General features: G+C 60.2%; 1 protein-coding gene across 1 annotated transcript in view; it reads left to right on the top strand.

The window, feature by feature from the left end:
- ADGRD1 (adhesion G protein-coupled receptor D1) overlaps nt 1-27,537 on the top strand; it is a 49,655-nt gene that overhangs the window by 7,660 nt on the left and 14,458 nt on the right. Inside the window, exons 4-16 of the mRNA XM_058657001.1 lie at nt 1,687-1,782; nt 3,023-3,145; nt 5,828-6,007; nt 7,904-8,158; nt 10,513-10,577; nt 11,427-11,582; nt 13,519-13,578; nt 14,551-14,668; nt 15,771-15,881; nt 16,681-16,756; nt 18,157-18,298; nt 22,918-22,991; nt 24,830-24,953. Coding sequence (XP_058512984.1) covers nt 1,687-1,782; nt 3,023-3,145; nt 5,828-6,007; nt 7,904-8,158; nt 10,513-10,577; nt 11,427-11,582; nt 13,519-13,578; nt 14,551-14,668; nt 15,771-15,881; nt 16,681-16,756; nt 18,157-18,298; nt 22,918-22,991; nt 24,830-24,953 — 1,580 coding nt within the window. The remainder of the gene's footprint in view (nt 1-1,686; nt 1,783-3,022; nt 3,146-5,827; nt 6,008-7,903; nt 8,159-10,512; nt 10,578-11,426; nt 11,583-13,518; nt 13,579-14,550; nt 14,669-15,770; nt 15,882-16,680; nt 16,757-18,156; nt 18,299-22,917; nt 22,992-24,829; nt 24,954-27,537) is intronic.

Genomic DNA, 27,537 nt, shown 5'->3' with positions numbered 1-27,537 from the left:
TCCACCAGCCATCCACCCACTCGCCCATCCACCCACTCGCCCACCCGCTTACCCACTCGCCCACCCACCCGCTCGCCCACCCACCCGCCCATCCACCCACTCGCCCACCCACCCACTCGCCCTCCACCCACTTGCCCATCCACCCACTCACCCATCCACCCACCCACTTGCCCACCTACCCACTCGCCCATCCACCCACTCACCCACCCACCCACTCACCAATTCACCCGCTTACCCACTTACCCACTTACCCACTCACCCATCCACCCACTCACCCACCCACCCACTCGCCCATCCACCCACCCACCTGCATACCCACATACATACTGGAATGGGCAAACCTGAAGATTCTCAAGCCATGTTTCATCTCTTCTGGGTCTGTTTCGGAGTGGCGTGGAAAACAGGCGTGGGCTGTCTGCCTTGGAGCCGGGATGACAGGCCTGACAGACGTGTAGTTTCAGACAATGGCTGTTTCAGGATGTTGTACTACAAGCTTATACATGTGGGATAGAAGCCATGATTCACAATTGGGTTAAAATGTGTCGTTCCCCAACAACTGGAAGGTGCCACCAGGGTCCCACCGCTTGTGAGTTCAGAATGTGTCTTCACTGGACGAGAGTGACTGACCCACGTGCCCCCGAAACAGGCTTCTCTGAGCAGGTGTCAGGGCTGTGGCAATTAAGGCCAACTTGCCTGTCACTCAACAAACATGCCCGCCACCTGCCAACCAGCAATGCCAGGCTCCTCGGCTCCCTCTAATGATGGTCAGGGTCCCCGTGGGATGGGATTCAGGTATTTATCCAGAGTAACACTTTTCCCATTCCAACAGAGACCATTTTTAAAAAACGTGTTTATGTGTCTGACAGGCAGAGTGGTGGAGAGCAAGAAGGGGGTAGAGAGATCTGTGTGCAGGTTCACTTCCCAAGCAGCCGCTGCGCCTAGGGGCCAGGAGCTCCGTCTAGACCTCCCCCTGAGTGCTTGGCTGGCTCTCCGGGGTGACCAAGCAGGGGCCTGTGTTCTCCGGTGGACTCAGCCCCCGCTGGCTGCCTGTGGATAGCAGTGGCTCTTAGCCTGACAGCATCTACAGTCTGTGCTGTGGGGTGTCAACTATCCCTGAGCAAGTGAATTTTTAAAAGCCACTTCTTGTTTTTGTCTTGCTTCCTGTTCTTGGAGCCTTGTCTGTCGGGCCCTGGAAGGGGATAGGGGGTTGACCAGGAGGAAGCGCTCTGTGTAAACACAGTTCCTCCCGGGGGCTGCCAGGTGCTCGCTGCTGCGGATGCACGGTGGCTTGGAGCCACCCTGGCCACGCACTTCACTGGGTGTCCCTGTGTCCCTGTGTCTGCCACGTGTGCGTGCACACTTGCCCACTGTTTGTCTCATCAGTCCTGGCAACGCCACCACCATTAACCCTCTTGTCCCTGTTTTATAAATGGCCAATGTCGACTTCATATCTCTCAACTAACTGCATGTGGGAGTCGGTGCCAGCCTGTCCCGTCCAGCTGTGGAGTTGACGGGTCCGTGGGTGTGGGTCACGCGTTGCCAGGGAGGACACGGGCAGTGGAGGATGGCGGGGGAGAACGAGTCCGGGGACTCCTGACTGCCGGCAGCTCTTCCGGGGCTGCACCGGTTGAGAGCGATGTGGGTTCGGCTTCTCGTCTCACGTGTTGTGCCTTTTGTCTCACTCAGCGTTACGGGCCCACATCCTCACTGTGCTTGTTCCCCATAACTCTACCCTTGTCTATACCAATGAGTCTGCCTACTCCAACCTCTCTGCGACCGTAGGTGAGCACGTACGTACGTCATTCCGTGTTCTGGCCACTGTGTGTGTGTGACGCGTGTAGACATTGCTCAGTTGGGTCCCGGGCGAGTCCCTCTGCCTCAGCTCCAAGTGAGCCAACGTGCAGCTCAGGGCAGAGAGCATAGCCAGGGTGTCCAGCGCGAGTGTGCAGGCCTGGCCGCCGGGAGTGCCCAGCTCAGCATCCGCAGGCAGACATCCTCCGGCGGCGGGATCTTCCAGTCAACCACTTGTCTTCATAACAAGACAGACACATGATGTCTGTTCTAGAACTAGACGTGGCTGGGAGTTGTCAGCAGGTTAGAGTGCGTGGAGAGTACAAGTGTGCCTTTCCACGGGCAGTGACAGTGCCTTGTCAAAATCTGATCTCCTGCGATGTCGAAACGGGCGTTACTCCCAAAGTATAAGCTGGCTGACGTGGTGCACGCCCAAGCAGATCTCGCTGGGCAGCCTCTGGCCACTATGGTCTGGTTTCCAGGGTAGTGAGCTGGGGGGATGGGAAGCCAGTTTGGACCATAGGGTCTCCCCTGCATGTCTTTATTGTCTGTGGGAGAATTGCTCCCAGCCGGGAGGCGCTTGGCTCCACAGCGTGACTGCACCAACCAGCCCGACTTCCCCTATCCCAGTGGGCAATCCTGAGCAGCAGGCAGGCAAGGCAGTGAATAATGGGGTGTATAAGACATAGCCAGGAGCCCCATGCCCCCAGCACCTGGGCTGAACCAATGCTGTGGGCCCATGGCGCTGGGCCTAGTGCCCTGCTGTCTGTGTTCTGAGAACTGCTGGCCTCCCACCCTCGCCGTAGGTGTGGCAGCACCTGCGACCTGGCCTGGCTGATGGGTCTCGTGCCGGGCAGGCTCTGCTGGGGCCCTGCCCTGGGCTGAGAGGGCTCCACGGGCAGTGCAGGTGGGCCGGGCATGAGAAGGAGCTGGCAGTGGGTGGCAGATGGCAGGTCATCGCACAGCCCTGCTGCTGGCAGTCCCCATTCCACGGCGGCGTTGGGGCATGTGCCACATGGTGATGTCACACTGACGGATGGGATCTCAGTAACTTATGACCCAACGCTTAGGCGTATAAATTCCTTCCAGCGCACTGCTCAGCAGTCGTGTGAACGGACGCTCCCAGTGTTCCATCAGGCTGTGGTGAGGCCGTGTGCTTGCAGCTGACATGCTCGCGGGGCTTTGGAGAGCCTGCCTCCCTGCTCATTCCCATGTGCTCCTTCTTGCTCAGACATCCTGGAGGGGAAGATTAACAAAGGCATTTATGTCAGAGAGAAGAAGGGCATCACGCTGCTCTACCACAAGCAGTACCGGGCCTCTTGCCTCAGCGACCCAGCGCGCTGTGGCCCTGACGGTGAGTTTGCACGTCCGTGCCAGGTGGCACCTGCCCTGCGGCTGCCGTGCGTGGACGTGAGAGCTGTCTTTGAGCAAGGGTGGGCCGAGAGGCTTGTCCTGCAGGCTTGTTAGGACAGGCCAGAGACCAAGCGAGCTGCTCTGGAAAAGCTGTCCCGGCAGCTCCACTTCCCATCCAGCTCCCTGCTTGTGGCCTGGGAAAGCAGTGGAGGACGGCCCAAGGCTTTGGGACCCTTTACCGGTGTAGGAGACCTGGAAGAGCTTCCTGGTTCCAGGCTTCAGATCAGCACAGCACCAGCCGTTGTGGTCACTTGGGGAGTGAATCATCAGACGAAAGATCTTCCTCTTTGTCTCTCCTCCTCTCTGTATATCTGACTTTGCAATAAAAAGAAAATAAATCTTTAAAGAAGAATGATTGGTTAGTTCTGCATTTTAGCCTCTCTTACTGGAAGATTTATTATTTGAAAGTCAGAGTTACAGAGAGGGAGAGGTTCGTCTATTGGTTCACACTCCAGGAGGCAGGGCTGGTGGGGAGCCAGGAGCTACTTTGAGGCTTCTACGTGGGGGCATCTTTTGCCCCTTCTCAGACCGTTAGCAGGGGGCTGGGCTGCCAGCGGACCCCTTTGGGGTGCCAGCGTCACAGGGCTGGCTTTCACCCCCCACTCTGCAGCGCCAGCCCCGGGTCCCAGTCTCTCTGGAGTCCTGTTGTGGATTTTTTTTTAAAAAAGATTTATTATTATTGGAAAGCCAGATATACAGAGAGGAGGAGAGACAGAGAGGAAGATCTTCCATCCAATGTTTCACTCCCCAAGTGAGCCGCAACGGGCCGGTGCGCGCCAATCCGATGCTGGGAACCAGGAACCTCCTCCAGGTCTCCCACACGGGTGCAGGGTCCCAAAGCCTTGGGCCGTCCTCGACTGCTTTCCCAGGCCACAAGCAGGGAGCTGGATGGGAAGTGGAGCTGCCGGGATTAGAACCGGCGCCCATATGGGATCCCGGGGCTTTCAAGGCGAGGACTTTAGCCGCTAGGCCATGCCGCCGGGCCCCAGCTTGTCAGTTTTGTGCTTGTCTCTCTTGCTTCGTATCCCTCTGGTGTTTGTGAGAGCTCCAGGTGCCAGCGTGGCAGGCCCTGGGGGAGCTGTGTGGAGACACAGATTGGGGACTCCAGCTTCCTGGGCAGCGCTGTCACTCCCAGGGGGTCTCCTGCAGGGCGCAGCGCCGCGCCTCACCCACGCATGCCTTCCCTCGGGCTTACCTGCACTGCGCTGGGATTTGCATTTTCCTCCTGAACAGAAAACTGTTTGGCTGATGCGGGACCGTTTTCAACAGCGTGACAGGAATTTCCAAATGCAGCAGAATTTTTACAGAAAAAAAGTCCGACTCCCATGGGTCCCCCTGGGGATTCGTTTCATAACAAGTTTAACAATGTGCCAAATTTGCCTCTGCAGGCAGGAAGGTATGAGGGCTGAGCCGCCCCAGGGGAGGCAGCCTTGGAACCCTCCAGCTCCTAGTACCAGGGGCTCACCGTGGGGCAGGGGCCCAGGCTCCAGCGGGCCTCTCCCCTTACAACTTGGGGTTCTGTGCTGCCTCTTGGGTCCAGGCCCATCCAGTGAGGTCCCTCTTGTGCTGGGCAACCCGGTGGAGGGGTCCAGTAATGCCCCCTTTTCCGTGTTCTGGGTGAGTTTTGCTTGGGCTTAGAGCCCACAGAGGTGCCCACTCTTGCTGGCTGGTGACTGACCTGGGGAGGAGATGGGGACCTGGTGAGGTTCTTGTTCAGCGGCTGGGGCTGTGCCCGTAATCCCCGTGGGTGAGGGTAGAGTCCCCATCTGACACCATTTGTACCTGTAAGGCGCAGGGCAGCTGTCTGCTTTGCCCTACACCCATCTCCACCCCGGCTGGCTGGTTCCGATCAGTTCCCTGTGAGGCTGGGCCTGGAGCAGGCCGAAGGCTGGGCTGTCTCCCACTGTCACATATGTGGTCCAGGACTGGCTGCACACGCATGGGCAAACGTGTGTGCACTGGCACATGTGGTCCAGGACTGGCTGCACACGTGTGTGCACACATGTGGGCACTGCCTGACTTGGAGGAAGAGAAGGCAGGCACGGTGTGTTGCTGGAGGCAGAGCTGCAGTGGGAGACGAGGGTAAAAGCCCAGAAGAGCATGTAGACTCTGAGCCACCGGTGCCCACCCCACTCCCCGGGAGGCCTGGGCCCCCTCTGGGAAGTGGGCACTCATGCTGGGCTGGCAGCCGGGCCCCTGCTGCAGCTCAGGAGTCAGGCAAATGGCCTGGCTGCTGTTGGACTCGGCTCTGAGCATCATCAAGCATGTGCCTGCCCTGATGAGAAGCCCTGGCAAGGAGTGGACATAATCCGAGATGTTCAAACTCAGCTCTAGGTTTCTCTGGGATGCCCCAAAGGAAACCCTAAGAGCTGGTGTGGGGGCTATTTGCATGCTAATCCACTCTGCAGAGCCCCAGGTGGCACACGTACCAGGAGGAGCTGCCCTCTGCCAGCAGGAGGTGTGGGGGGGGGGTGATGTGGTTCCGACGGGACTGGGGTGGTTCCGGTCTGTGCTCTGAGAGCTCATTCAGAAGGGATTTTCTTCAGGATAAGAGAGGAAGGTGTGTTGAGCACCGATTAGGGGTGGGGGGGCGACACAGCTGGCCCTGACCCTGCCTCCCCAGGGGTGAGCTTCTCCTTCTTCTGGAAGACGTGGAGAGAGCAGTCGAGACCCACGCCGCCAGCCTATGGGGGACAGGTCGTCTCCAATGGCTTCCGGATCCGTTCCAGTGGTGGCCAGGGCTCTGTGGAACTGTACACACGGGACAACTCCATGACGTGGGCGGCTACCTTCAGCCCACCAGGTAAGTGATGGCGCCCCCAACCCAGGCTCCCCCAGCCAACACCTCCCTGCCGATCTGTGGTCATGTGAGTGCCCAGCCTCAGTTTCCACGTCTGATGTGGACGTAGTGGTAGCAGTGCCTTGCTCGGGGTCTAGAGGGAACCTGGCAAACCATGGAGTGTGAAGTGTGAGTTCAGCCCACCCCTTTCTCCTGCTGCTGGTGCCAGTGGCCTAGGGGCAGGGGCAGGCCCTTGGAGGGACTTATTACTGGAAGCTACTACGCTTGCTACTGGAAGCTGCGGTTCTCCAACGCCTCTGGGAAACAGGACACTGGCCGTGTAGGGGCTTTGTCTTGGGTTAAGAGCAGATAGAGTGGTAGTGCTGCTCTGCACTGGGTGGCTGCACCTTCACCCCAGCCTCGGCAGGCAGGCCGTGAGGTGGGGCCGCTTTCTTGGGAGTCCCACTTGTTAGCACTCATGTCCACGTTAGGTAAAGCATCAGGGAGAGAGATGGTAACAGCTAGGGCCCGGAACTTGGCCCAGGGCTCTCCTGAGTGGCAGGAGCCCCAGCCTGTGAGCTGTCACAAAGTAGGAAGCTGGGGGCGGGCTTTGAGCCCAGGCACCGAGCATGGCTGCCCCTCAGCACAGTTGAGATGTGCAGTGAGGCCAAGGGCAAGGTTCCTGGCAGCTCCTGCCCTGCGCATGCCCAGCCTCCCCTGCTGTCAGCATCCGCCCAGGGGTACTGTTCTGGGGGCAGGAACTACATGGGTGTTGCTGTTGTCGCCTTAGGTCCGTGGTATCTGTTGGCACAGCGCTGGGCATGCTGTTGTCGCCTCAGTCCGCGGTGCCCATTGGCACAACGCTGGGCATGCTGTTGTCACCCTCAGTTCGTGGTGCCCGTCGGCACAGCACTGGGTTCTGAACTTTCTTGGTTTGTTTCAGACAATAATCCTTTTTCATATATCAATTTTTTTTCTTTTAAAGGTTTATTTTATTTGAGAGGCAGAGTTACAGAAAGGTCTCCCACCTGCCAGTTTAGTCCCCAGTGAGGCCCAGACTAGGAGCTGCGCCCAGGTCTTCCGCATGGGTGGTCTGCTTTTGTGTATGTACCAAGCTGTTTGGATTATGGTAGCTTAGCAATGAAGCTTAGAGTCAGGGCGTGTGATACTGCAGATCACATTGGCTGCGTGAGGTCTGCAGTAGTTCCACACACGTGTCAGGTGTGTTTTTTGAGCTCTGCTTTGGGTTTTGAGATGGGTGGTCGAGTCACTTTGAGCGGGTGTTCCTGCCTCATGCTGCCCTGAGAACGTGGGACTTTTTCCGTTTCCTTTGTCCCCTTCAAGTTCCTTCATCAACAGTTTATAGCTTAAACTGTAGTCCTCTTTCTCTGGTTATATGTGTTCTCAGTTTAAAATCTTCAGATCGCACGTATTTATTTCTGGGACGTAGGGAAGCGGCCATGCTGCTGTGTGTTCTTGCTGTGGTTGTCTGACCCTCAGGGTTTTCGCCTTGGTTCTTCTGGGTTTCTCCAGAGCCGGTGCGTGTACGTTCCTGTGACGTGGCGAGGGGACGCCTCCGCTCTGGCCATGCTGCTGCTTCTGACAGGCTCCTGGCTTAATTGGCTGCTGCCCGGGCTGCTCCCCCTTGGTCCTGGGCATCTCTGTGTGTGATTCCCGTATTCAGCAACAAGGGATTTCTAGAACTGCTTTTGGAATCTCAGGGCAAAGGTGGGGACAAAGGTGGTTTCTTTCTTGTGCTCTAAGGTCCCCAGGAAAGTCGGGGCTGCAGTACGTCCAGATCAGGACTCGCCAGTTCACAGTGGCCCACCACTCAGAGAGACGAGCATGCGTGGGACCCAGGGAGCCAAGTGTGGGCTTGCACCCTCACCCTGTCTAAGTGATGTGTCTCATCTCTGCCAGGTCCTTACTGGACTCATGTGCTGTTCACCTGGAAATCCAAGGAGGGGCTGAAAGTGTACGTCAACGGGACGCTGAGCACCTCAGACCCCCAGGGGAAAGTGTCTTACACTTACGGGGAGCCCGGTGGGAACCTGGTGCTCGGCTCCAAGCAGGACCAGAGCCAGCACTACGAGAGTGGTGCCTTTGATGAGTTCATCATCTGGGAGCGGGCCCTGACTCCCGATGAGATCGCCCTGTACTTCATGGCTGCTGTCGGTAAGTGAGCGGGCTGTGCGCAGGCCGGGTGCCTGGGCCTGGGGCTCCTTGCCTGCCTTCCCAGCATCCTCTTCTGCGTGTGTGCCTGCTCGAGTTCTGCAGGTGTGGGGTGCCTGAAGGGCCTCACCAGCACAGCTGTGGTTGGAGCACCCTTGTGGGCCTGGGGCCTTGGCAGTGGGGGCTTGTAGAGGTTTCAGTGAGTGGGTTGTCTAGACCCAGGCCACAGTCCCCGTGCACCTGCCCAGGGCCAGGTTCCCTGACAGGCCCTGGGGGAGCCAGTCCCTGGACACCTCCCACTCTCTTTTGGCTTGACTCTAGCTGTTCCAAGCAGGACTGGGGGCTGGCTTCAAAGGACTCTGGAGACAGTGGAATGATTGCACCCTCAGTCTGAAGCTTTGGGATGGAGCAATGGGCAGTGCACAGCCAGCGAGGGGTTTGTTTTTATTTGGAAGCAGAGTTACAGGGAGAGCAAGACATCTCCATCACTGGCTCCCTCTGCAGATGGTTGTAGTGTCTGGGGCATGTCCGAGCTGCATCAGGAGCCGGCAGCTTCCTCTGTGCTGGCCCCGTGCGTGCCGGGGCCTGAGCACTCGGGCCAGCTCCTGCTGTGGTCCTGGACCTGTTAGCAGAGAGTCAGACCAGAAGTGGAACAGCTGGGACTGGAACATTTCCTTCAGAGCAGGACCGTGACAGGAAAGCCTGCATCTTTTAGAACTGGAATTCCGACCCTGTTCCAGTGCACAGCACTTGGCGAGTCATCCTTGGCGTTCTGCTGGGCTTCCAGATTGCTAAACATGCCTTCCCCAGGGTCCACCGAGGTGGTGGCATGGGAAAGAGGAGCCGGCGTTTTCAGTTCTTGGAGTTGGCACAGAAAGCTCCTGTCCATGGGGAATTTTGGCTCAGTCTCTGACCTTCACTATTGGTGAAGGTGACACCCCAGTCTTTTGGGGGGACCCCAGAGATGTCTGTGAACTCCTGGAGGGTCAGTCCCTGGAAAAGCCCTGTGTCCCGTGGTGATTGGGTTCTGAAGGTAGGGGTGAGGTGAGGCTTCCTAGGACTCCTGGGGACCTGGTGTGTCCAAGAAAGTAGGAGCTGAGCAGCTGGGCGGGCTGGCCGCGGTTGTCCCACACTCCATGGGGTCTCATTCCTTTAGCCTGAGCACCTATTCCTGCTCCAAGGGGCACCCTGCCCTCCACGGGGTCTTGTTCGATCCCATCAGCCTGAGAAGTTGCCTATTCAGATCAGCCTGTTAGCGACCCGAACGCTGATCCCTGCTGCCCTGACCTGCTGGAAGGTGTCGTGGCTGCTGCTGCGGAGTAGCAGAAGCCAGCAGCAGGCTGAGCTGAGGCCTGTGACGGGAGGAGCGTTGTCCCCACGCTGGGTGCCTGTGCAGCTGAGCCACAGGGGACGCAGGGGCACATGGGCACCCAGGGGTGAGCATCATTGACATGGAGCCGAAGCTGGTCCCCTGCAATTGCCACTGCCAGCCTCACCCCAACCCAGCCAACCAGGGGCTCTGCTGCTGTTTCCTGAGGACCAGCCGGGGACCTGGGCAGAGTGCCCTGAGATTCAGAAGATCATATTCCAGGCCTGCTCCCACCAGGGGACACGGGGCAGAGCGTCCCCTAGGCCTGTGCTCCTTGCAGGGAACATGGCCAGAGTATCTCCTAGGCCTGCTCTCAGCAGGGGACATGGGGCAGAGCGTCCCCCAGGCCTGCTCCCACCAGGGGACACGGGGCAGAGCATCCCCTAGGCCTGTGCTCCCAGCAGGGGACACGGGGCAGAGCGTCCCCCAGGCCTGCTCCCACCAGGGGACATGGCCAGAGCATCTCCTAGGCCTGCTCTCAGCAGGGGACACGGGACAGAGCGTCCCCCAGGCCTGCTCCCACCAGGGGATTCAGGGTGAGCAGGAAGAGACAGGCCCATGCTTGGTCTGGGCATGAACGGCTCCCTCATCACAGCGTTTCACCGCTCTGCAAGTGACGTGGAGTAAGTGAAGTAGCTAGAGCCCTCTGGAATGAGCGGACTGGTGAAGGGGTGCTCGCCCTCATCCGCCCTGGAGCCCCCATCTCCCTCCCTAGCCAGACACAGTGCCTGCAGCCAAGGATTGTTTTTTTTCCAGTTGGTTCTTCATTTGGAATTGTGTAAACTTTGTTTAAAGACATGCTTTCCGTGAAAATTTGCAACTAGAATAAATGAAATCCGCCCACCCAGTCGCCATGCTGCTACCGCCTGCCCAGCAGCTCTAGCCTTCTCGGCCATGCCAGGGGAAGGAGGGGAGCATGTCCCAGGGTGAAGCCCCCAGTGGTGGGCCACTCGTCACCCCTTAGCTGGGTTCTGTTTGTGCCTTCCAGGAGAGCATGCTGTCTCCTCTCCAACGCCAGCGAGTTTCCTCATGAGCCCTGCAGCGGCCGCCTTGGTAAGCAGCCCCTTACGCTGACCCCTTTCTGCCAGAGGTGCATGCTGGGAGAATGAGTTCATTAGGCTGGCAAGGCTGGTCAGGGCTTGGCCTCACCTTGTGTCCTTCAGCGACTGGAGGAGAGCAACACGGGGGAAGGTGTTCCTGTAATTAGCAATAGTAGTCAGAGGTGCTTTCTCTGAGACCTCTGTGGATACAAGAGACCCTAGGGGTCTGATCCCAGGGCTGCCAGCCACTTGAGTGTGTGTGTCTTGGTGCTCCACCCCAGCTGTCCAAGAGTGTTCATCCATTGGACGGTTGTGAGGTGTTGGTGTGTGTGGTCTGTGTTGGTGTGAGGTGTTGGTGTGTGAGGTCTGTGTTGGTGTGAGGTGAGGGTCGGCATGTATGGTCTGTGTGTTGGTGTGAGGTGATGGTGTGTGGTCTGTGTTGGTGTGAGGTGTTGGTGTGTGGTCTGTGTTGGTGTGAGGTGAGGTGAGGGTCAGCGTGTGTGGTCTGTGTTGGTGTGAGGTGAGAATCTGTATGTGTGGTCTGTGTGTTGGTGTGAGGTGTTGGTGTGTGTGGTCTGTATGTTGGTATGAGCTGTTGGTGTGTGGTCTGTGTTGGTGTGAGGTGTTGGTGTGTGGTCTGTGTTGGTGTGAGGTGAGAATCTGTATGTGTGGTCTGTGTTGCTTTGAGGCAAGTGTTAGCATCTGCTGCTTTGAGGTTGGGTGCTTACTGACATGGAGTACAGAGGTACTTGGCCCTGAGTGGGTGAATGGCTGACTGGCCATGGCCAGCTGGGTCAGCAGGGTCTGTCATACCCAAGTAGGGTGCCCTGGCATGCAGAGCTCATGCTGCTGCCTCCTTCAGGTGCCCACTGATGCCTACCATCCCGTCATTGCCAACCTGACTGACGAGCAGCGACACTCCCTGAGCCTGGCTGTGGCACTGCGCTACCTACGGGATGTGTCCCTCAGCCTCCCGCACAAGCCTCTGTCGCAGGAGACTGCCCTGAATCTCACCCAGGTGAGGCTGCCATGTGTGTGGCGGTCAGACTGTGGCCCACATGTGGTTCCGAAAGCCTGCATTTCGGCTTTCACGCGTGGCTGGTGAGCCACTCTGGCCAGCTGTTTGAGCCTCTGGACCCTCCCTCAGTAGGACGTGAGGTTGCACTCCCTTCCACTGTGGGCACCAGGCTGTGCAGCTCCTGCTCAGAACTCAGCTACCTCCTTGGCAGTGGGCAGCAGGTGCATCTGGGGCCTCAGGCTCCAGTCCTCAGGGCTCATCGAAGTGCTTGGTGAGTGTAGTGCACACAGCATTGCCTTTAGACGCTGAGTCTTCTCATCTCTTCATGTGTCTTCAGGTCCAGGCAGCTGTGGGGGAGGGGCTCACGTGGACAGGACGCCTGCTGGGTGCATGGGGAAGATTGCCGTGGACAGGACGCCTGCTGGGTGCGCAGGGAGGGAGCAGCTGCCTCTGCACAACCTCGGGTGGATTGGGGTACCGGGGGGCATACAGAGAGGGGTATGACCCGAGGCTGTTACACCTCCTCTCCATGACCCCCTTGTTAAGCAGAGTTCAGTGTTGTGCAGGTCACACAGGAGGTACTTTCTTGGGAAACTTGGAGTGGAGTCCTTTTTGCCCTGTGCTCAGAGGGTGCAGCAGACCGGGCTAGCAGGCGGAGGCGTGGTGGAGGTGGGGGGCTGACACAGCCAGAGCTTGCTCCAACTGCCGGGAGCAGTGCTCAGCTCGACTGCACGGTAGCTCCTGGAGACCCAACCCTAGTCCATGGGGTGACCTATTCTGGGTTCCCTCAGACAGGCCCCTTGTTCATGTGGATTTCTCAAATAGGACATCTCCCACATTGGTCAGGTGGACCCGTGCAGGTCAGACAGGAGCTGTCCCTGAGGCTCAGTGATTGATGGCTTGTCTGTGGCACCCTGTACCAGGTGGCCCTTTGAGAAGCTGCTTGTCACTGCCCTAAGGCAGTGAGGACAATGAGAAAGGAACAGGGGAGTCGGGTGCCATCCTCCCATCTGGCACCTGCATGAGCGGGGCTGATCGTCAGGAATTCCAGCGGGGTAGTCATGACCTGTATGCTGCTTTGGTCTGGGGCCTAGCAGAAGGTGATGGTGGAATCCCATGGGGGTACCCTCCGGCATGGTGGGTCGGGTTGCTGGCCAGTGCAGACTCTGCTTGATTTGGCCAATTGTGGCTACATGGGAGTGTGACCAGGGCTGGTGTAAGCAAGAAGCCCTCCCAGCTTGGCAGTGTTGGAGCCTGCCTTCCACACGGTTGTAAAGTGGCTCTGATGTGGCCTGGGGTGTGTTGGTCTCACCCCGGCTCTCGGGCCAGGGCAAGCATCCCAAGCGCAGACTTGTGATAATGGATTTTATTCAGGAGGTGAATAAAATGGGGCGGTGGGCTGGGTGATTGCCTGAGAGGAGGGGCACAGAGGGCAGGTGCGTGGGGGAGAGCCCTCCTGGCTGGCTGCTCCCGGGTAGGGGGTGCAGCGCCTATCCAGGCAGAATAACACAACACCCATTGGGTTCCTGTGGAGCTCGCTGTGTCCCCTGGCACTCCCACCAGGTCTTGGATGAAAGGTGTGTGTCCCGAGGAGGGGGAGTGTTTGATTGACAAGTGGGACAGAAGGAAAGCAGAGGCTCGCTGTGACTTGGGGCTCAGCCAACTAAACCAGCTCTGACCCACGTCATTAATCCAGACTCACAAACCGTTCCCGCTTCATGTAGAGCGAGTGTTGCCCAGCACACGTGTGTTCAGCCATGACATGGTGGCATGGTGTGTCCTGGTCCTAAGCTGGCCCTGGCCCTATAGGTTCCTGTGAGAGGATGGCCTAGAGGGTGCTGGGAGACCCAGGGCAAGGCTGGGCTGCTGGCAGGGATGGGTGGCGAGCTGGGTACAGGGCTGACCGTGTGTGAGGCAGGGTTGTTGTTCACCCTAGATCTTCCTGAAGGCTGTGGAGGAGGTCCTTCAGCTGCCCAGCTGGACTGCGGTGTCTGAGGTAAGGGGGCATCCGTGCCTGGGAACTTGGGGGTTCCTGGGGTCCGGGTCCTGCTCAGGGGAGGTGGCGTTCAGTGTGGCTGGCCGTGCCACTGCTCGGGGCCCTGCCCCTTCGTCTGCATCCCCGAGGCAGTGGGCAGGTGGTAGTTACACGGGAGACCTGCGTTTGTTCGTTTGTTTGTCACTCGGCATAACAGCATTCCTTTTTTTGTTTAAGCCATCACGCTGCTCTTGAGTGGCAACAAAAGCATTTTCTGTTTGAAGGTCACTGGATTAAGTGGACAAAGAGAGCGCACGAGAAGGGGCACTCATGGTTTCAGTTGCCCTCTGGGATGTCAGTAATTAATAGAGGACAAAGAAACTTTTCTTGAGTTTCTAAAATCTGATTTTTCTAAAGTGGAGATGGCGCAGAAGTGTAGGCGGATGCCTTAGGCTGCTTGTCGGGGTGCAGCATGGGACTGGGCAGGTGGCATGCAGGCTGAGCGACACAGGTCCACTGCTGACCCTGGGGCCACAGGGACGCTCCAATATCCGTGCCTCCGCAGAGCCCATGCTTGCAAGACAATACCAGGGGCTCAGCAGCAGACGGAAGCTTCCAGAAAGACAGGGAGGAGCGGGCGGGAGATGCAGGGCCAACATCATGAGCATTTGAGGGTGTGTGTGCACACTGGCTCTGAGCTGCCTTCTGGGGAGCAGGGTGCCTTGACCCCCACTACCTTGGGGACTGGGAAGGTGAAACAAACCCACGGTGGGGGGGCCTGACGAGGCCAGTCAGTCTGGGGTCCCTGAAATGCCGCATCCTCTTGGAGCCTGTGCCAGAGCTGCTGGTATGCTTATACCCGAGGGGCCTGGGCCGTCGGCCCCCTCGCAGGCACAGGTGTCAGGGTCCCTTAGCACCACGGCCAGGGGCCTGCGACCACGTCCCCAGCACATGGTGGGGCTCGTGGTTCTCACAGGGCTGTGTCGTCCTTAGAGCAGGATCGTGGTGCTGGGCCTGATGGCCACCATCGACGCCGTCATGGGCCACATCTCCTCCAACCTGCAGACCGACGAGTCCCAGGTCACCATCACCGGCTCGTCCACCATAGCAGGTAGCAGGGCAGGCAGATGTGTAGGGGAGGGGGGCAGTAGGGGAGTTCCCAGTGGCTCCGGCCGTGCCGGCCCCAGGCAGCGGCTGAGGCAGCCCCGTGTGAAGGAATGTGAGTGGTTAATCGGGACAGCAGGATGCAGTCTCCAGGATCAAGACTGGTGACTGTCCTGCAGTGCTGGGAGCAGAAGGGACAAGAAACACTCCCAGTCAGCTGGAGCTGGCTTTTCTGGACGACAGCTCTACAGTTTGAGAGCAGAGGCTGGGCCCTCTCTGGGTGACCATCACATAGTCTCAGAGTGGACACTGGGCCCTCTCTGGGTGACCGTCGCGCAGTCTCAGAGTGGACACTGGGCCCTCTCTGGGTGACCGTCGCGCAGTCTCAGAGTGGACACTGGGCCCTCTCTGAGTGACCGTCACACAGTCTCAGAGTGGACACTGGGCCCTCTCTGGGTGACCGTCGCGCAGTCTCAGAGTGGACACTGGGCCCTCTCTGAGTGACCGTCACACAGTCTCAGAATAGACACTGGGCCCTCTCTGGGTGACCGTCACATAGTCTCAGAGTGGACACTGGGCCCTCTCTGGGTGACCGTCACGCAGTCTCAGAGTGGACACTGGGCCCTCTCTGGGTGACCATCACACAGTCTCAGAGTGGACACTGGGCCCTCTCTGGGTGACCATCACACAGTCTCAGAGTGGACACTGGTCCCTCTCTGGGTGACCATCACGCTGTCTCAGAGTGGACACTGGGCCCTCTCTGGGTGACCGCCAGTCTGTTTCACGTTTGCCCACAGCATGCTGTTTCTGATGCCGTCTGTGAGAGGCAGGCTGTGGCCACTCTGGGACCACGTGGTGTCAGCAGTTTTCTGGCTGGTGCCAGCTCTCTGTGTTGGCCAGCTGGTTCTCCGTGTTTGCCTTTCTGTGGCTGTGGCGTCCCTTGGGTCTTGGTGGGGAGTCCCTACATTTAGCTCAGCTGCACTCGGTGTGTGGGGAGCAGGGGCTGCAGTGGGGTCGGACTCAGGGGAGAGTGGCTTGGGAGGCCTCCCTGGGGCTCTGGCTGCAGGCCGGGCGTTAACGGATGGCTTTGCTGCCCTTCCACCCTGCAGACTTTTCTGTGACCAAACTGCTGCCCCAGAGCCTGAACGCCTCCCACTACCGCTTCCCAGCCCAAGGGCACAGCTATATCGAGCTCTCTCAGGAGGCCCTGCATGGTCCAGGTGAGCGCCTCCCAAAACTCTCAGGGTGGCTTCCGGGCAGTGTCTGCCACAGTGAGCATGGTCCTGCCTGCCCCGGGCCTTTGCAGCAGTGTCTCCCCTGGCCAGGGGCCCTAACCCAGGCAGCCTGCGCCAACACCGTCCTCTGCCAGCTGGGAGCTGTACTCCTCACTTTCGGTTCCCCCTGGCTGCTCCCAGGGCCCTTCCCTGCCGTCCCTGGGGGAGCCCTGAGGATTCCCTACCCGCTGAGTGCCAGCCCCATGTTCTCATCGTGGCATCTGCTCCCTCTGTGGCCTGAGCCCTGGTCCGGCTGCTTCCTGTGGCCTTGGGCAGTTATGACCCTGCCCTGCCTCAGTTTCCTGTCTGGGAAGCAGGGTGTGGGAGGGGCATGCTTTGTGCCTATCCCACGGTCACAGGGAGAATTACATGAGCTAAGCACCTTGTTGGGGTCCGACACACAGCAGGAGGGGTCCGTGGCAGACTCAGTCACCACCCCAACTGTACCCCGAGATTGCAGGAAGCTGGCACGCACCCCTGGCTAGGGGTGGGTAACCCCTGCTTCGCAGTCCTCAGGCAGCTGTGGGGCGGGACCGTCGGCCTTCCATGCTGTCTGGGCCTGGCTCACACAGGAGCACGCTGCCTACAAGGCTGTGGGAGCCAAGGGGCCGCAGGTCTGAGCTTGCCCTGGGGAGTGGGGCTGTGGAGGCCCCATAGGTCCTGGTGCCTGGGCTTCCCGTGGGAGCTGCTTCTGTGCAGGGGACCCCGCTGAGAGGTGTCCCTGCCTCTCTGCTCTCCCCCACAGCCTGGACCACCATCGTGGGCTTGCTCTACCATACCGTGCACTACTACCTGGACAGTATCCCCCCAGCCAGCACCAGGTGAGTTGGGGGGAGGGTCTCCAGACCTGTCCCCTGTCACTTCAGGCCCACTGGGCTGTGACCCTAAGAGCCCAGGAGGGAGGTGGCCTTCCCGCTGCTGCGGGCCCGAGCCCAGAGAGCAGAGGCCGGGACAGGGTCTCCATGTCCAATGGCTTGGCAGCCGCACACATTGCAGTGCACACCTGCAGGACACAGGACTCACCTCCAGCAACTTGCCGGCTGAGCTGGGCCCCTGGAAGCCACTGCATTCTAGAAAGTTCTGGGGCTGGGTGGGCTGCGCCCCTTGCATGTGGTTTCCAAAGTCCTTCAGAAGCACGGCCACATCTGGGCTGTTGGGGAGCCTTCTTCCACAGCTGGGCTCCTGAGGGAGAGGGCTGGTCCTCAGCTTGTCTCTGAGGCTGCGTGCGGGGAGCAGCATCCCTGGAGAGGCCCGCAGGAAGTGGCATCTGTTCCACCCTCTGGGCTTCGCTCTGTCGCCCCTGAAAGAGAACACAGAACTGCTAACGGAGACCAGGGCAAGCACAGGCGGGGCAGGGACAGCCTCTGCGACCATGTTGTAGACGTTGTAGGCTCTGGGACGCTCAGCCCTTGCTGTGGGTGGGCGGCGGTGCACCTGTGTCCCCAGAAAGCTTTATGGACAAAGCAGATGGCTGGCCTGTGCCCACGTGAGCACAGCTGGCTGGCCCAGGGACTGGGGGTGTCCTGCCCTGAGGGCTCCTTGCTCCAGCTTGTCAAGAGTTGTGGCTTTGCCCATCCCCAGGGGCTCAGTCCCTTCTACCAAGCCAAGACCCCCTGGCCTGGGACTCAGGCCTCTGCAGTCAGCTCTCACTGCAAAGTGGGGACCCAGAGAGCCCGACAGGCAAAAGACCAGAGCAGCAGAAGCAAGAGTGATCGCACTGGTTGTGCCTTGGCGCCGCCCCTGCCGATCAGGGCGCAGGAGATGGCCATTTGCAGATCGAGAGCTCGGCTTCCAGCTGTTGTGGGAGGCAGGCTGTGCAGCCCAGGACGTGCCCAGGTTTCTGTCACCACACACTGCCCATCACGGCTCCAGAATGGTCACCCAGCTTGCTGAGCAAGCAGCCCGGGGACACGCTGGCCTGGGCACTGGGCTGGTCTGATGTGCACACAGCCTGGGCACAGCCTTGGGCATGCAGCCAGAGTCCTCCCGACCTGTGTGCTCCCTCTGGGACGGGGAAACAGCAGCTCCAGGGCCACACGGAACCCACACACAGCCCACATGAAATTCCACATGCAGCCCACATGGAACACATGAAACTCCACACAGAATTCCCTAGAGAGCCCACATGGAACTCACGTGGAACATGCGTGGAGCTCCACGCAGAGCTCACAGGGCGCCCGCTGCCTGATTCCTGATGTTGGGTGACTCTCCACTTCGCCAGGATTGCTGAGGCCGTGCTGTACAGTGACTGCCTGCTGTCCGTCAGCAGCCACCTCATCTCCCTGGAGGTGTCGCCGTCGCCCACGCTCTCCGGGAACCTGTCAAGTTCACCGCTTGTCACCATCCACCTCAGGCACAGACTGGTGAGTTCCTGGGCCTCTGTGTCCTGGACCTGGGGCTGAGCCGGCCGTGTCACCGGGGATTCAGGTGGCATTGGGGCCGGCTTCAGTTGCCCCTCTTGAGTTCCTTCCCGTGCAACCTGGTGTTTGGTCTGCATTCGGGCGCCCCTCAGTGGGAGTATGACCAACGTGGGGTGAGGTGCCCCTCAGCAGTGGAGTGGCTGACTCCGGGTGTGAGGGCCCCTGAGACTGGAGGTAGTGCCCTGGGCCTTGAATGTAGCTGCTGTGGCGTTTGCCCTGTAAAAGGGGCTGTTCCCAGTTGTGTCCAAAAGCCCTGCCTGGCAGAGCTCCGCGGACTCGAGGAGAACATGGTGGCATGTCCCAGGTTTTGCATGGTGAGCTGTGTGTGTGAGTCCCCCTACAACAAGTCTGCCCTGTTTGGCGTGTGTTTGGAGGAGCCTGGGCACGGCAGCTGGTGCCACGCACGTGGGGCGAGGGCTGTGCGGCCCTGGAGTAGAGGTGGGGCTGAGCGGAGCAGAAGCCACTTAGGGTGGAGAGCCTGTCACCACACTCCATTGCCAACGTTCCATGGGCCAAATATTCAGTGTGGCCACATGCACATGTGTGCACACACAGCCCCTGGCACACATGTACACACAGCCCTGTACACACGTGTAACACATGTGCATACACCCTCGACACACACGTGTGTGCACACAGCCATCAACACACATGACACAACCATCCACATACAAATGTGCACACATCTCTCAAACATAATGCACTCACATGTACATATAGCCCTTGGCACACATGTACACACGTGTGTGCACAGCCTTCAACATACACACACGACATGTTGTCCTGGGTTTCACTCCTGCATGTCACTTATGTTTGGGCCCTTCGTCCTGTGAACACAAGGTCTTTCTACCCTCTGTGTATCACAGAAATTGGCCCAGACCAGCTGGCTGAGCTCGGTCCTTGCCCCTCATGGTGTCGGGCACCTCTCTGAGGGTCCTGCCACTCCAAGCAGGTATGGGTACTATGGTCATGCCACGGTCATGTAGATCCCATGTATTGCTGCGGGTGTCAGAGGGCAGGTGTGACTGCCCGGCCTAGGTGCCCGGGGTGGTGCCTGGGGAGCAAGCAGACCTTCCTGCCCTACCTTGGCAGAGCCGGGTGTGGCAAATGACAGAGCGGACAGCTACAGTCCCTGCAGGAAATGGGCAGCCAGAGGCTGTCCCACGCCCCTCTCGGCTTCCTGGCAAGTGTGTGTGACTTGTTCCTGAAGACAGCCTCATGAACCGCCGGTCATGGGCTGACACAGACACCAGAAAGGGCAGCCAGCTCGCCTGCTTGTCTTCCGGACCATCTGAACAGGGACTTGGGGAGTGGCCACCCAGGAGGACAGGCCATTCTCACCCACCACAGGCAGGCCCAAGGGAGCATGAGGCAGGCAGCAGGTGCAGTGGCTTGGGGCTGAGAGGCTGGCTGGGAGCCAGGCTGGGGGACCCATGTCAACTCCTTAGTGAGCTGGGTCCTGGCTAAAGGGGGCAGTGATGGCTCTCGGGGGCCCAGCAGCCTCCTTAAGGGCCCACGGGCCTTCCTGGAGAGTGTTTGGAGAAGCCAGGGCTGGACTTCGGGGGCCCATCCCTCTCCGACTGCAAGGCTGGGCAGAGGGGAGTTCCAGACTCCACCGGCCTCCCAGAGGCGGACAGAGATTTGGTAGAAAATGGTGTTTTTTGTCTTCTGAGAAGTGTAGATGGCCAGCTGGGAAATCAGAGGAGAGAGGAAGGATTAAAATGCAGCCCGTGTCCTGCGTCGTTGGCTGTTATCTTTGACGGCGTCTGGATGGGAGCCCTGGCTTGGAGGAGCGGCTCTGGCCCTGCGGGACAGGGCGGCTGTTGGAGCTCACAGCCAGGCGGCCTCCAGGGCTTTCGGGCTGCTTCTGAAGGCAGCGTGTGGATTTCCCAGGCCGGTTTGGAGGCAGGCTCTGCGGGGCTGATTCCCCTGCTGGGGCCGTCTCCACAGAAGCAGCCTCCCTCCCCCAGGAGGCAGGGCCCAGCTTGCACCCAAGACACAGGCCGGTGGGCTCGGTGAAGCTGAGGCCCCTGCCATCCCCCAGGGTGGGCTTTTCAAGTCGGAATCGAGATGAAGAGGCTTGTGTGAAGGGACAGGGTGCTGGGGCATCAGGGCCCATCCCAGGCTCTGCTGCCACCCCACACCCCCGGGCAAGGAAGAGGCTCCTTGGCAGGCTCTTTGGGGACTCCATGTGGCAGAATCTGGTTACTTGGCAACGTCCAGCCGTGACTTGGGAGTGTGGACTGTGTTGGTGGCTGAGCCAGGCTGTTCCCCCTGAGAATGTGAGAGAACAGACATCAACCCAGGCTGTCCCCCGGGCAGGCGAGGCCACTGTCCTGGTGGCTGGGTGGGTGCTGAGGCTGGAGCCGATCCCAGTGGAGGCTGGGGCCACAGGTCCTTTCTGAGTGTGCCGGCACCCACCCTGGGTCGGGTTCCTCTTGTTCCCCTGGCCACTGACCTGGTGACCTCGCCCCTCTTTCCTGGCTTGGCCACAGAGCCTACGGGAAGCGTTGAGATGGCGGTACTCTTGGGGTGTCGCCACGGAGTGAGTTCCCAGCCATCTGGGTTCCTCAGAACTGCAGGGCGGGGCCCAGTGATGCTCGGGTCAGTAATTCATCCCACGATGATCATGGGTTGTGGCTGCGGTGGCTTTTTATAGCTTACATGAAAGATGCGTCTTCTAAGAGGTCCCCTCAGCTGCGGGTGGAGGGGCCGGTTGTTGGTGATGCGGCCCTCAGCTGGAAGTCGCCGCCCTGCCCTGCCCTGCCCGGCAGTCACTCTCCCCTCCCCCTCCTGTGGGCGGACCCCAGGGCAGGGGCAAACGGGGACAAGTCACTGCTTTTGCTCACATTCCAATCCTCTGGGGTGCGGAGGACATGGAGAGGGAGGGGTGGAAGGGAAAGAAAAGCTGAAGGGACAGGATGGGTGATGGTAAGGGGTCCGGGCAGGGTGTGAGGTGGGCAAGGGGTCTGGCCTGGAGAGCCGGAGGGAGGCCCTGGAGCTGGGCCCTGGAGGTTCTGGGGCCTTGTGGGGGGCCTGTCTGAACTCCCAGTTGGCCGAGGGCCTCAGGCTGTCCTCAGCTACACTTGGGGGGGTGCTGCACATCCACACCCAGGCGTGTCTTGTCCGGGCTGACCACGCCCTATTCTCAGAAATGCCCATAACACTCTCCCTCAGCAGAGTCAGGAATTCAGGAGTGAGACCCTCATCACGTGGTTTATGGCCCAGGCCCAGGGGTTTCTGGCTCCAGGGGTGAGATTCCCAGGGGTGACATCAGAGATGGGGGCGTTTCTGGCGTTGGTTCAGGGACCAGTACACTTGCTCTTCCAGAACTGCATGGGGGCGGAGCTGCAGGTGGGGGCGGAGCTCCTGGTGGAGAAGACTGAATAGACATTCAGATGCTGTGACACCAGACTCTGGAACGTTCTGGAAGAATTCTAGCCAGATGTCTAGGGGACAATAACTTAGAAAACAAATATTCCATTAGCCAGTGGCATCTGGGGAGGAAGAGAAAACCCAAAGAGAGACCCAGAGGCCGAGGTCGACAGCTGTGACGTGGGCGGTGGGAAGGCCACGGGCAGCGCTCCGCGGGACAAGCGCTTCCTTGGTCCCGAGCCCAGACCACACAAGAGACCCTTGAACTTGAACGTGGAGATGGCGCACACACCTCAGGATGCAAACGCACATGGGGAGGAAGTGAGGCCTCGAGGGGCTCGGCTGGGCTGGGAGCCAGAATCGGGGTGCTGGGAAGCAGGGAGGGCCACACCCTCACAGTTCTGTCACTGGGCCACAACCAGGAGTGAAGCCTTCGGGGTGGGCGGACTATGTGTCCCCCCAGTGTCCAGCGGGTCCTGGACCTCTCTTGGCGCAGTTCCTGTCACTGCATGGACTGGGTAGGACACTCAGCCTGGGCCTGGAGCTCACCCAGTCTTCATGCAGTGCCTGCTGTGTGCCAGGGGACTTGATGCCGCAGGCCAAGGCAGCACAAGGAGACAGGCACCTTGGCCCCATCATGTGTAACCAGAGAGAAGAAGGCAGGAAATGTGGGACCAGCAGGAGGAGGCAGGGTTGGCGCTGTCTGATTGGGGCACAGGCAGACTGGGGACAGGGACACAAAGTTGTTTTGGGGCATATGTAGTTACGCAAAGGCCTGGGTTTGTGGGGTGCTGGGGCTGGGACTGACCACTTCAGGCATGGAGGTGGCCGAGGGATGTCCCCACACTGTGCTGGGTTTGTGGGGGGCTGGGGCTGACCACTGCAGGCATGGAGGTGGCCAAGGGATGTCCCCACACTGTGCTGGGTTTGTGGGGGGCTGGGGCTGACCACCGCAGGCATGGAGGTGGCCAAGGGATGTCCCCACACTGTGCTGGGTTTGTGGGGGTGCTGGGGCTGGGGCTGACCACCGCAGGCATGGAGGTGGCCGAGGGATGCCCCCACACTGTGCTGGGTTTGTGGGGGGCTGGGGCTGGGGCTGACCGCCACAGGCATGGAGGTGGCCGAGGGATGCCCCGCACCGTGCCGAGCACCTCCAGCCATGGCAGGCCGGTTTTCCTTTGTTTCAGACTCAGAAGCAGTCAAGCAAGGTGGCCAATGAGAGCAACCGTGTCTTCCTGTACTGTGCCTTCCTAGACTTCAGGTACTGGCTGGGTGGGAAGTGGGAGAGCAGGGCTGGACTGAATCCCGGTGCCCTGACGGTGGAAAGTGACACACGTGGTAAATCCACGTGATACAAAGCGCCAGCACCCCTTTGACCATTGCATCTCCCCTTGTGCGTGGTTTATGTGTCTGGAGCAGGGTGAGGCCTCCTGCAGGGTGCTGGGTCCTGTCCCACGGGCCTCGTGTCATCCTGGCCATGTGGGTACCGTTTGGCAGCTCAGCAACTGTGAGCTGCAGGGATGCAGCTCTGCTGGCACAAGGCTCCCTGGCACAGGCCCTGCAGCTTTGAATGGTGCCTGGCAGTACCTGGCAGTAGCTTGCTGTACTTGATGTTACCTGGTGGTACCTGGTGGTACCTGGACCTGGCGGTACCTGGTGTTACCTGGACTGGGCAGTAGCTGGCAGCACCTGACAATACCCAGCTGGCATCCACAATAGATGTGTGCTGCTTCATAAACCTGCCTTCCTCTGCGCATGGACTCATTAGGCAGTGGGTCCCCACTCCACCATGGACACGGCTCCCAGCTCGGCTCGCTGGTCCATGGGGGCAGTGGCCTCTTCACGGTTGTTTGGAGATGGGGCCTCCCTGGTCAGCAGCTTGCTCTGTGCATGAGCAGAGGGGCTCTTGTCATCGTTGTGGCCATGAACATCGAACCCTGCACCTGCCCGTGCTGAAGTTGTCTCACATGGACGGCACTCCGTGTGCCTGGCAGGCAGACGAAGCCCAGGGCAGCACCCGGGCCTGCTGGCTGCCTTCCAGTGCTGGAGCCTGGCCTCGAGGTCACTGTGGGGTTGTGCTGCTCCTTTGCGGAGAATGCAGTGGTTCTGGCTTTGCTCTCTGTCTGCTGTCCCCTTGCCCTGCGAGAGCAGATTGTTGATCATAAAGGCCACCATGGAAACTGCTTCTGGTCCTGAAGCCCAGCGCTTGCCTGGAGCCTCCCAGCTCCCTGGTGTTACCCACGCAGCTGCCCCATGTCCTAGGCATGCACAAATGCCGCTGGCACATGCTTGGCCCAGAGTGTCCAGGCGGGAGGGCTGGGCTCGGCCCCCACACGTGCCTGGCCCTCCTCCTTGGGTGCCTGACCCAGTGCGTCTGGGCGGGAGGGATGAGCTGGACCTCCATGGGTGCCTGGCCAGGGTGTTCAGGCAGGAGGGCTGGGCTGATGCTCCCCACATGCCTGACCAGGGTGTTCAGGCAGGAGTGCCAGGCTGGTCCTTCATGCATGCCTGGCCCAGGGTGTCTGGGCGGGAGGGCCAGGCTGAGCCCCATGGGTGCTGGCTGACATCTGTGAATAGACGGTGAGGCCTTTCCAGGGCTTTGTGAATGCTCCTTCCCCAGGACCCTGCCTCAGGCTGAGCTGCTGAGAGCTCGTCTTGCAAAGGGGCTGAACGTGTCATTGGACTCCCCCATGAGCTGGCCCTACCAGGGACGAGGGCTCGCTCACACTGAGGCACTCGAGTGCCCTCTGTGGTTCCACGTCCCGCACCACCCCTCACACCCCAGCCTCTGCACCTGCTGGGCGTGGGTGGAGGTTGTGCGTCCTGAGCAAGGTAGACTGTCACGTGTGCCCACTCTGCACCACTGGTGCTGTCCCAGGCTGGAGCCCAGGAGCTTTGTCTGGTGTCATGCGTGGCTCTGTGTGCACGGCTCCAGCTACTGGCTGGACGTGAACTTGGCTTCATTTGATGCCCGACGGCTTCTGCAGCCTGGGCCACGGCCCCACCCATTGCCTCCTTCAGCCCGGGCAGAGCCTGTATTTTGGTGATTCTTGGCTGGCTGGGGCAGTGCCCCTCCCTGACTGCCTCCTGTGTCCTCAGCTCCGGAGAAGGGGTCTGGTCCAACCAGGGCTGTGCACGCGCGGAGGGCGACCTCACCTACTCCGTGTGTCACTGCACACACCTCACCAACTTCGCCATCCTCATGCAGGTGGTCCCGCTGCAGGTAAGAGCCGGCCCTGGGCTCCGCTGGGGTGGGGGCTGTAGAAGTAGCTGTGCTGTGTGGCCCGGGGGCCTCCCTGCGTGGGGGATCCCACACTCTCAGCTTGGTGGTCCCAGCAGCTTCAGTGATGTGCTGAGTCCAAGGTGGGCACAGGGAGCTGTCTGAGGGCTGGCCTCACCCACCCACCAGTCACAGGCCGTTTGTGCAGGTCCTGGGGCTGTGCAGTGAGCAGGATGCCGACGCATCTGTGTCGGCGAGCGTGTCCCCACGTGAAGTGATGGTAGAGCTGGCCCACAAGGCAGTCGCTTCCTGGAGTGCTGGGTGTGGGAGGGAGCGAACAAGCTGCCAGCATCAGAGGGGAGGGGCCGGAGTGGCCGGTCCCAGAAGTGACCTTGGAGAGGGCAGAAGTGAGGGCAGGCTGAGGGTAGGTGTTGGTGCTGTGAGGGTAAGGGGAGGTGTCTCCATCCAGTCAGTTAACACACGCACGCCACTGGGATCCCAGGAGCCTTTGCAGTAAATCTGTCACCGTGACCGGCAAAGGTGACACTGATTTAGTCTGCCAGTGGGTGTCCTTGGGGAGCAAACACACCGACTCATCACCGTGAAAGGTTCATCTGAAACGGTTTAAGATCAGCCACGCTGAAAACGAACCTTCCACGGGCCCAGGAACATCAAGACAGGTGTCACCAACAGGGACGTGACTGGGACGCATTTACAGGGCTGATGAAAAAGCGGGAGGGACCTCCTTATCGCTGAGCCCACGGCTGCTGGGGTCCCGGGGCCAGGCTCTCTGAGACGCCCACGCCCACTGTACATCCACCATGTGCCCCGAAGCCCTCCCAGCCCCTCCACGACCGGCTTCCCCCCTCCTCCCCGGAGACCCCTTTCCCTCTAGGGTTCACCTGATGGGAGTCTTGGTTAGGCGTGTGGGTCTGGGCATGTCAGCGTGCTGTGCAGAGGACCAACCCCAGGGGACACCCCCAGGACGTCCTGCACGCGCAGACATGCGACTCCTGTTGCGGGCCGTGAGTGAGACCAGCGTGAGTAGCAGTGGTCCGCCCGTGCATGTGCTGGCGTGGACCAAGAGCTGACTGCACGTGCCCCTCTGACGAAGCCCTCTGCACCATGCTGGGTCCAGGGCATGCGGGCCTCCTGCTGTGTGGGTGGACAGGTCGCCCCCGGGGGAAGCTTCCCGAGGTACGCCCCCTGGGAGTCAGCTGCTTGCTGTTCCGTGGTGGCCGGGCTAGACTTGGGTCCTCTGTGAGGATGACCAGTAGGGGACCCTGGGGACAGGCCCCACGAGAAAAAGGACCTTAAGTGCTCGCCCCAGGTCTGTATGACTCGGGCACCCACGACCAGAGACAGACTGCAGGCTTCCCTAAGCTGGCCCTGGTGCTAAGGGGAGGACACAAAGGGACGGCACCCACTCACAGCACCCCAAGTGGTCACAGGCTGTGTCCACCATGGACAGTCTGTGGGAGAACCAGGTCAGTCCCCACCGGGGAGGCTCCTAGGAGTAACGCGCTGGGACGGGTGAGGACTTGTGGGCGCAGAGGAGTGTCTGGGAGGGACTGATGTGAGTCTGGTCACAAGGCTGCTGGGAGTCGGGGGGTCCGGCTGGGATGCTGCTGGGAGTCGGGGGGTCCGGCTGGGATGCTGCTGGGTGACAGTCTGGGTTGGGATGCTGTTGGTAATAGCGAGTCCAGCTCAGAAGGGTGGGCAATGGTGAGTCTGGCTCAGGGTGCTGCTGTTTCATGGTGAGGGGTCGGCTTGGATGCTGGCTATAGGAGCCTCGTGATCTCCACCAACTCTGGCGGATTCACTGTGCTGAGCACCCCTGTGCTGGGTGCAGGTGCAGCTCCAACGCTCGCCTGGGGAAGGGACGTGCTCCTGGGGTACTGGTGTGCATGGAGCACTAGGCCAGGCCGGTGGGCCCTGCCCCAGGAGCTGTGGCAGCCAGAAGTGCAAGAGGGAGGCTGGTGTACAACCCGGGTGCCCACAGAAGCCCCTGAAGGATGAGCTGGGTGGCTGGTGGGTGTTCCTGCGCCACGCGGGGACGGAATGAGAGGCTGGTGTGGGCAGGACACCGTTCCGCCCTCGCTGCAGGCTCTGCACATCCCTGGTGGCCTGGGGTGTGTCTCCCTAGAGTCTCTTCCAATAGTCTCTGGGGCACCGTGGGGTGCATCTGCCGTGGGCCTTCTCTGCCTGCCATGAGCCGAGAACAGCTGCCCGGTGTGGCGGTGCAGTGCCCGCCCCTGCGAGCCGCGACACAGGTGGCCTCGGGACAGACCTGCATCTTCCACGCGCAGCTCTGAAGACACACAGGGCCACCCCAGGGAGCATCGCTGGTGCCATGGTGATAACCGCCCCCTCTTGTGGTTGCTGGGCAGCAAGATGCTGGACTCCTTGGACCTGCCTGGCATGTGGGGGCAGGTGGTCTCCTGGGTACAGACCCTGGTTCAGCCAGGAGGGTGTCTGGGGCTGCCCCTTGACCGCACTGAGGGATTCTGGCGGCATTGGAGGAGCCTCCAGGAGTGAGTGAAGTGGGCTGTGAGACCCCATTGGGGGGCAGCTCCCGGCTCTGCCC

Source organism: Ochotona princeps, chromosome 29, assembly GCF_030435755.1.
Source record: "Ochotona princeps isolate mOchPri1 chromosome 29, mOchPri1.hap1, whole genome shotgun sequence".
Taxonomy (NCBI): domain Eukaryota; kingdom Metazoa; phylum Chordata; class Mammalia; order Lagomorpha; family Ochotonidae; genus Ochotona; species Ochotona princeps.
Note: the sequence above shows the minus strand (reverse complement) of the source record. Positions and strands in the feature narration are given on the sequence as shown.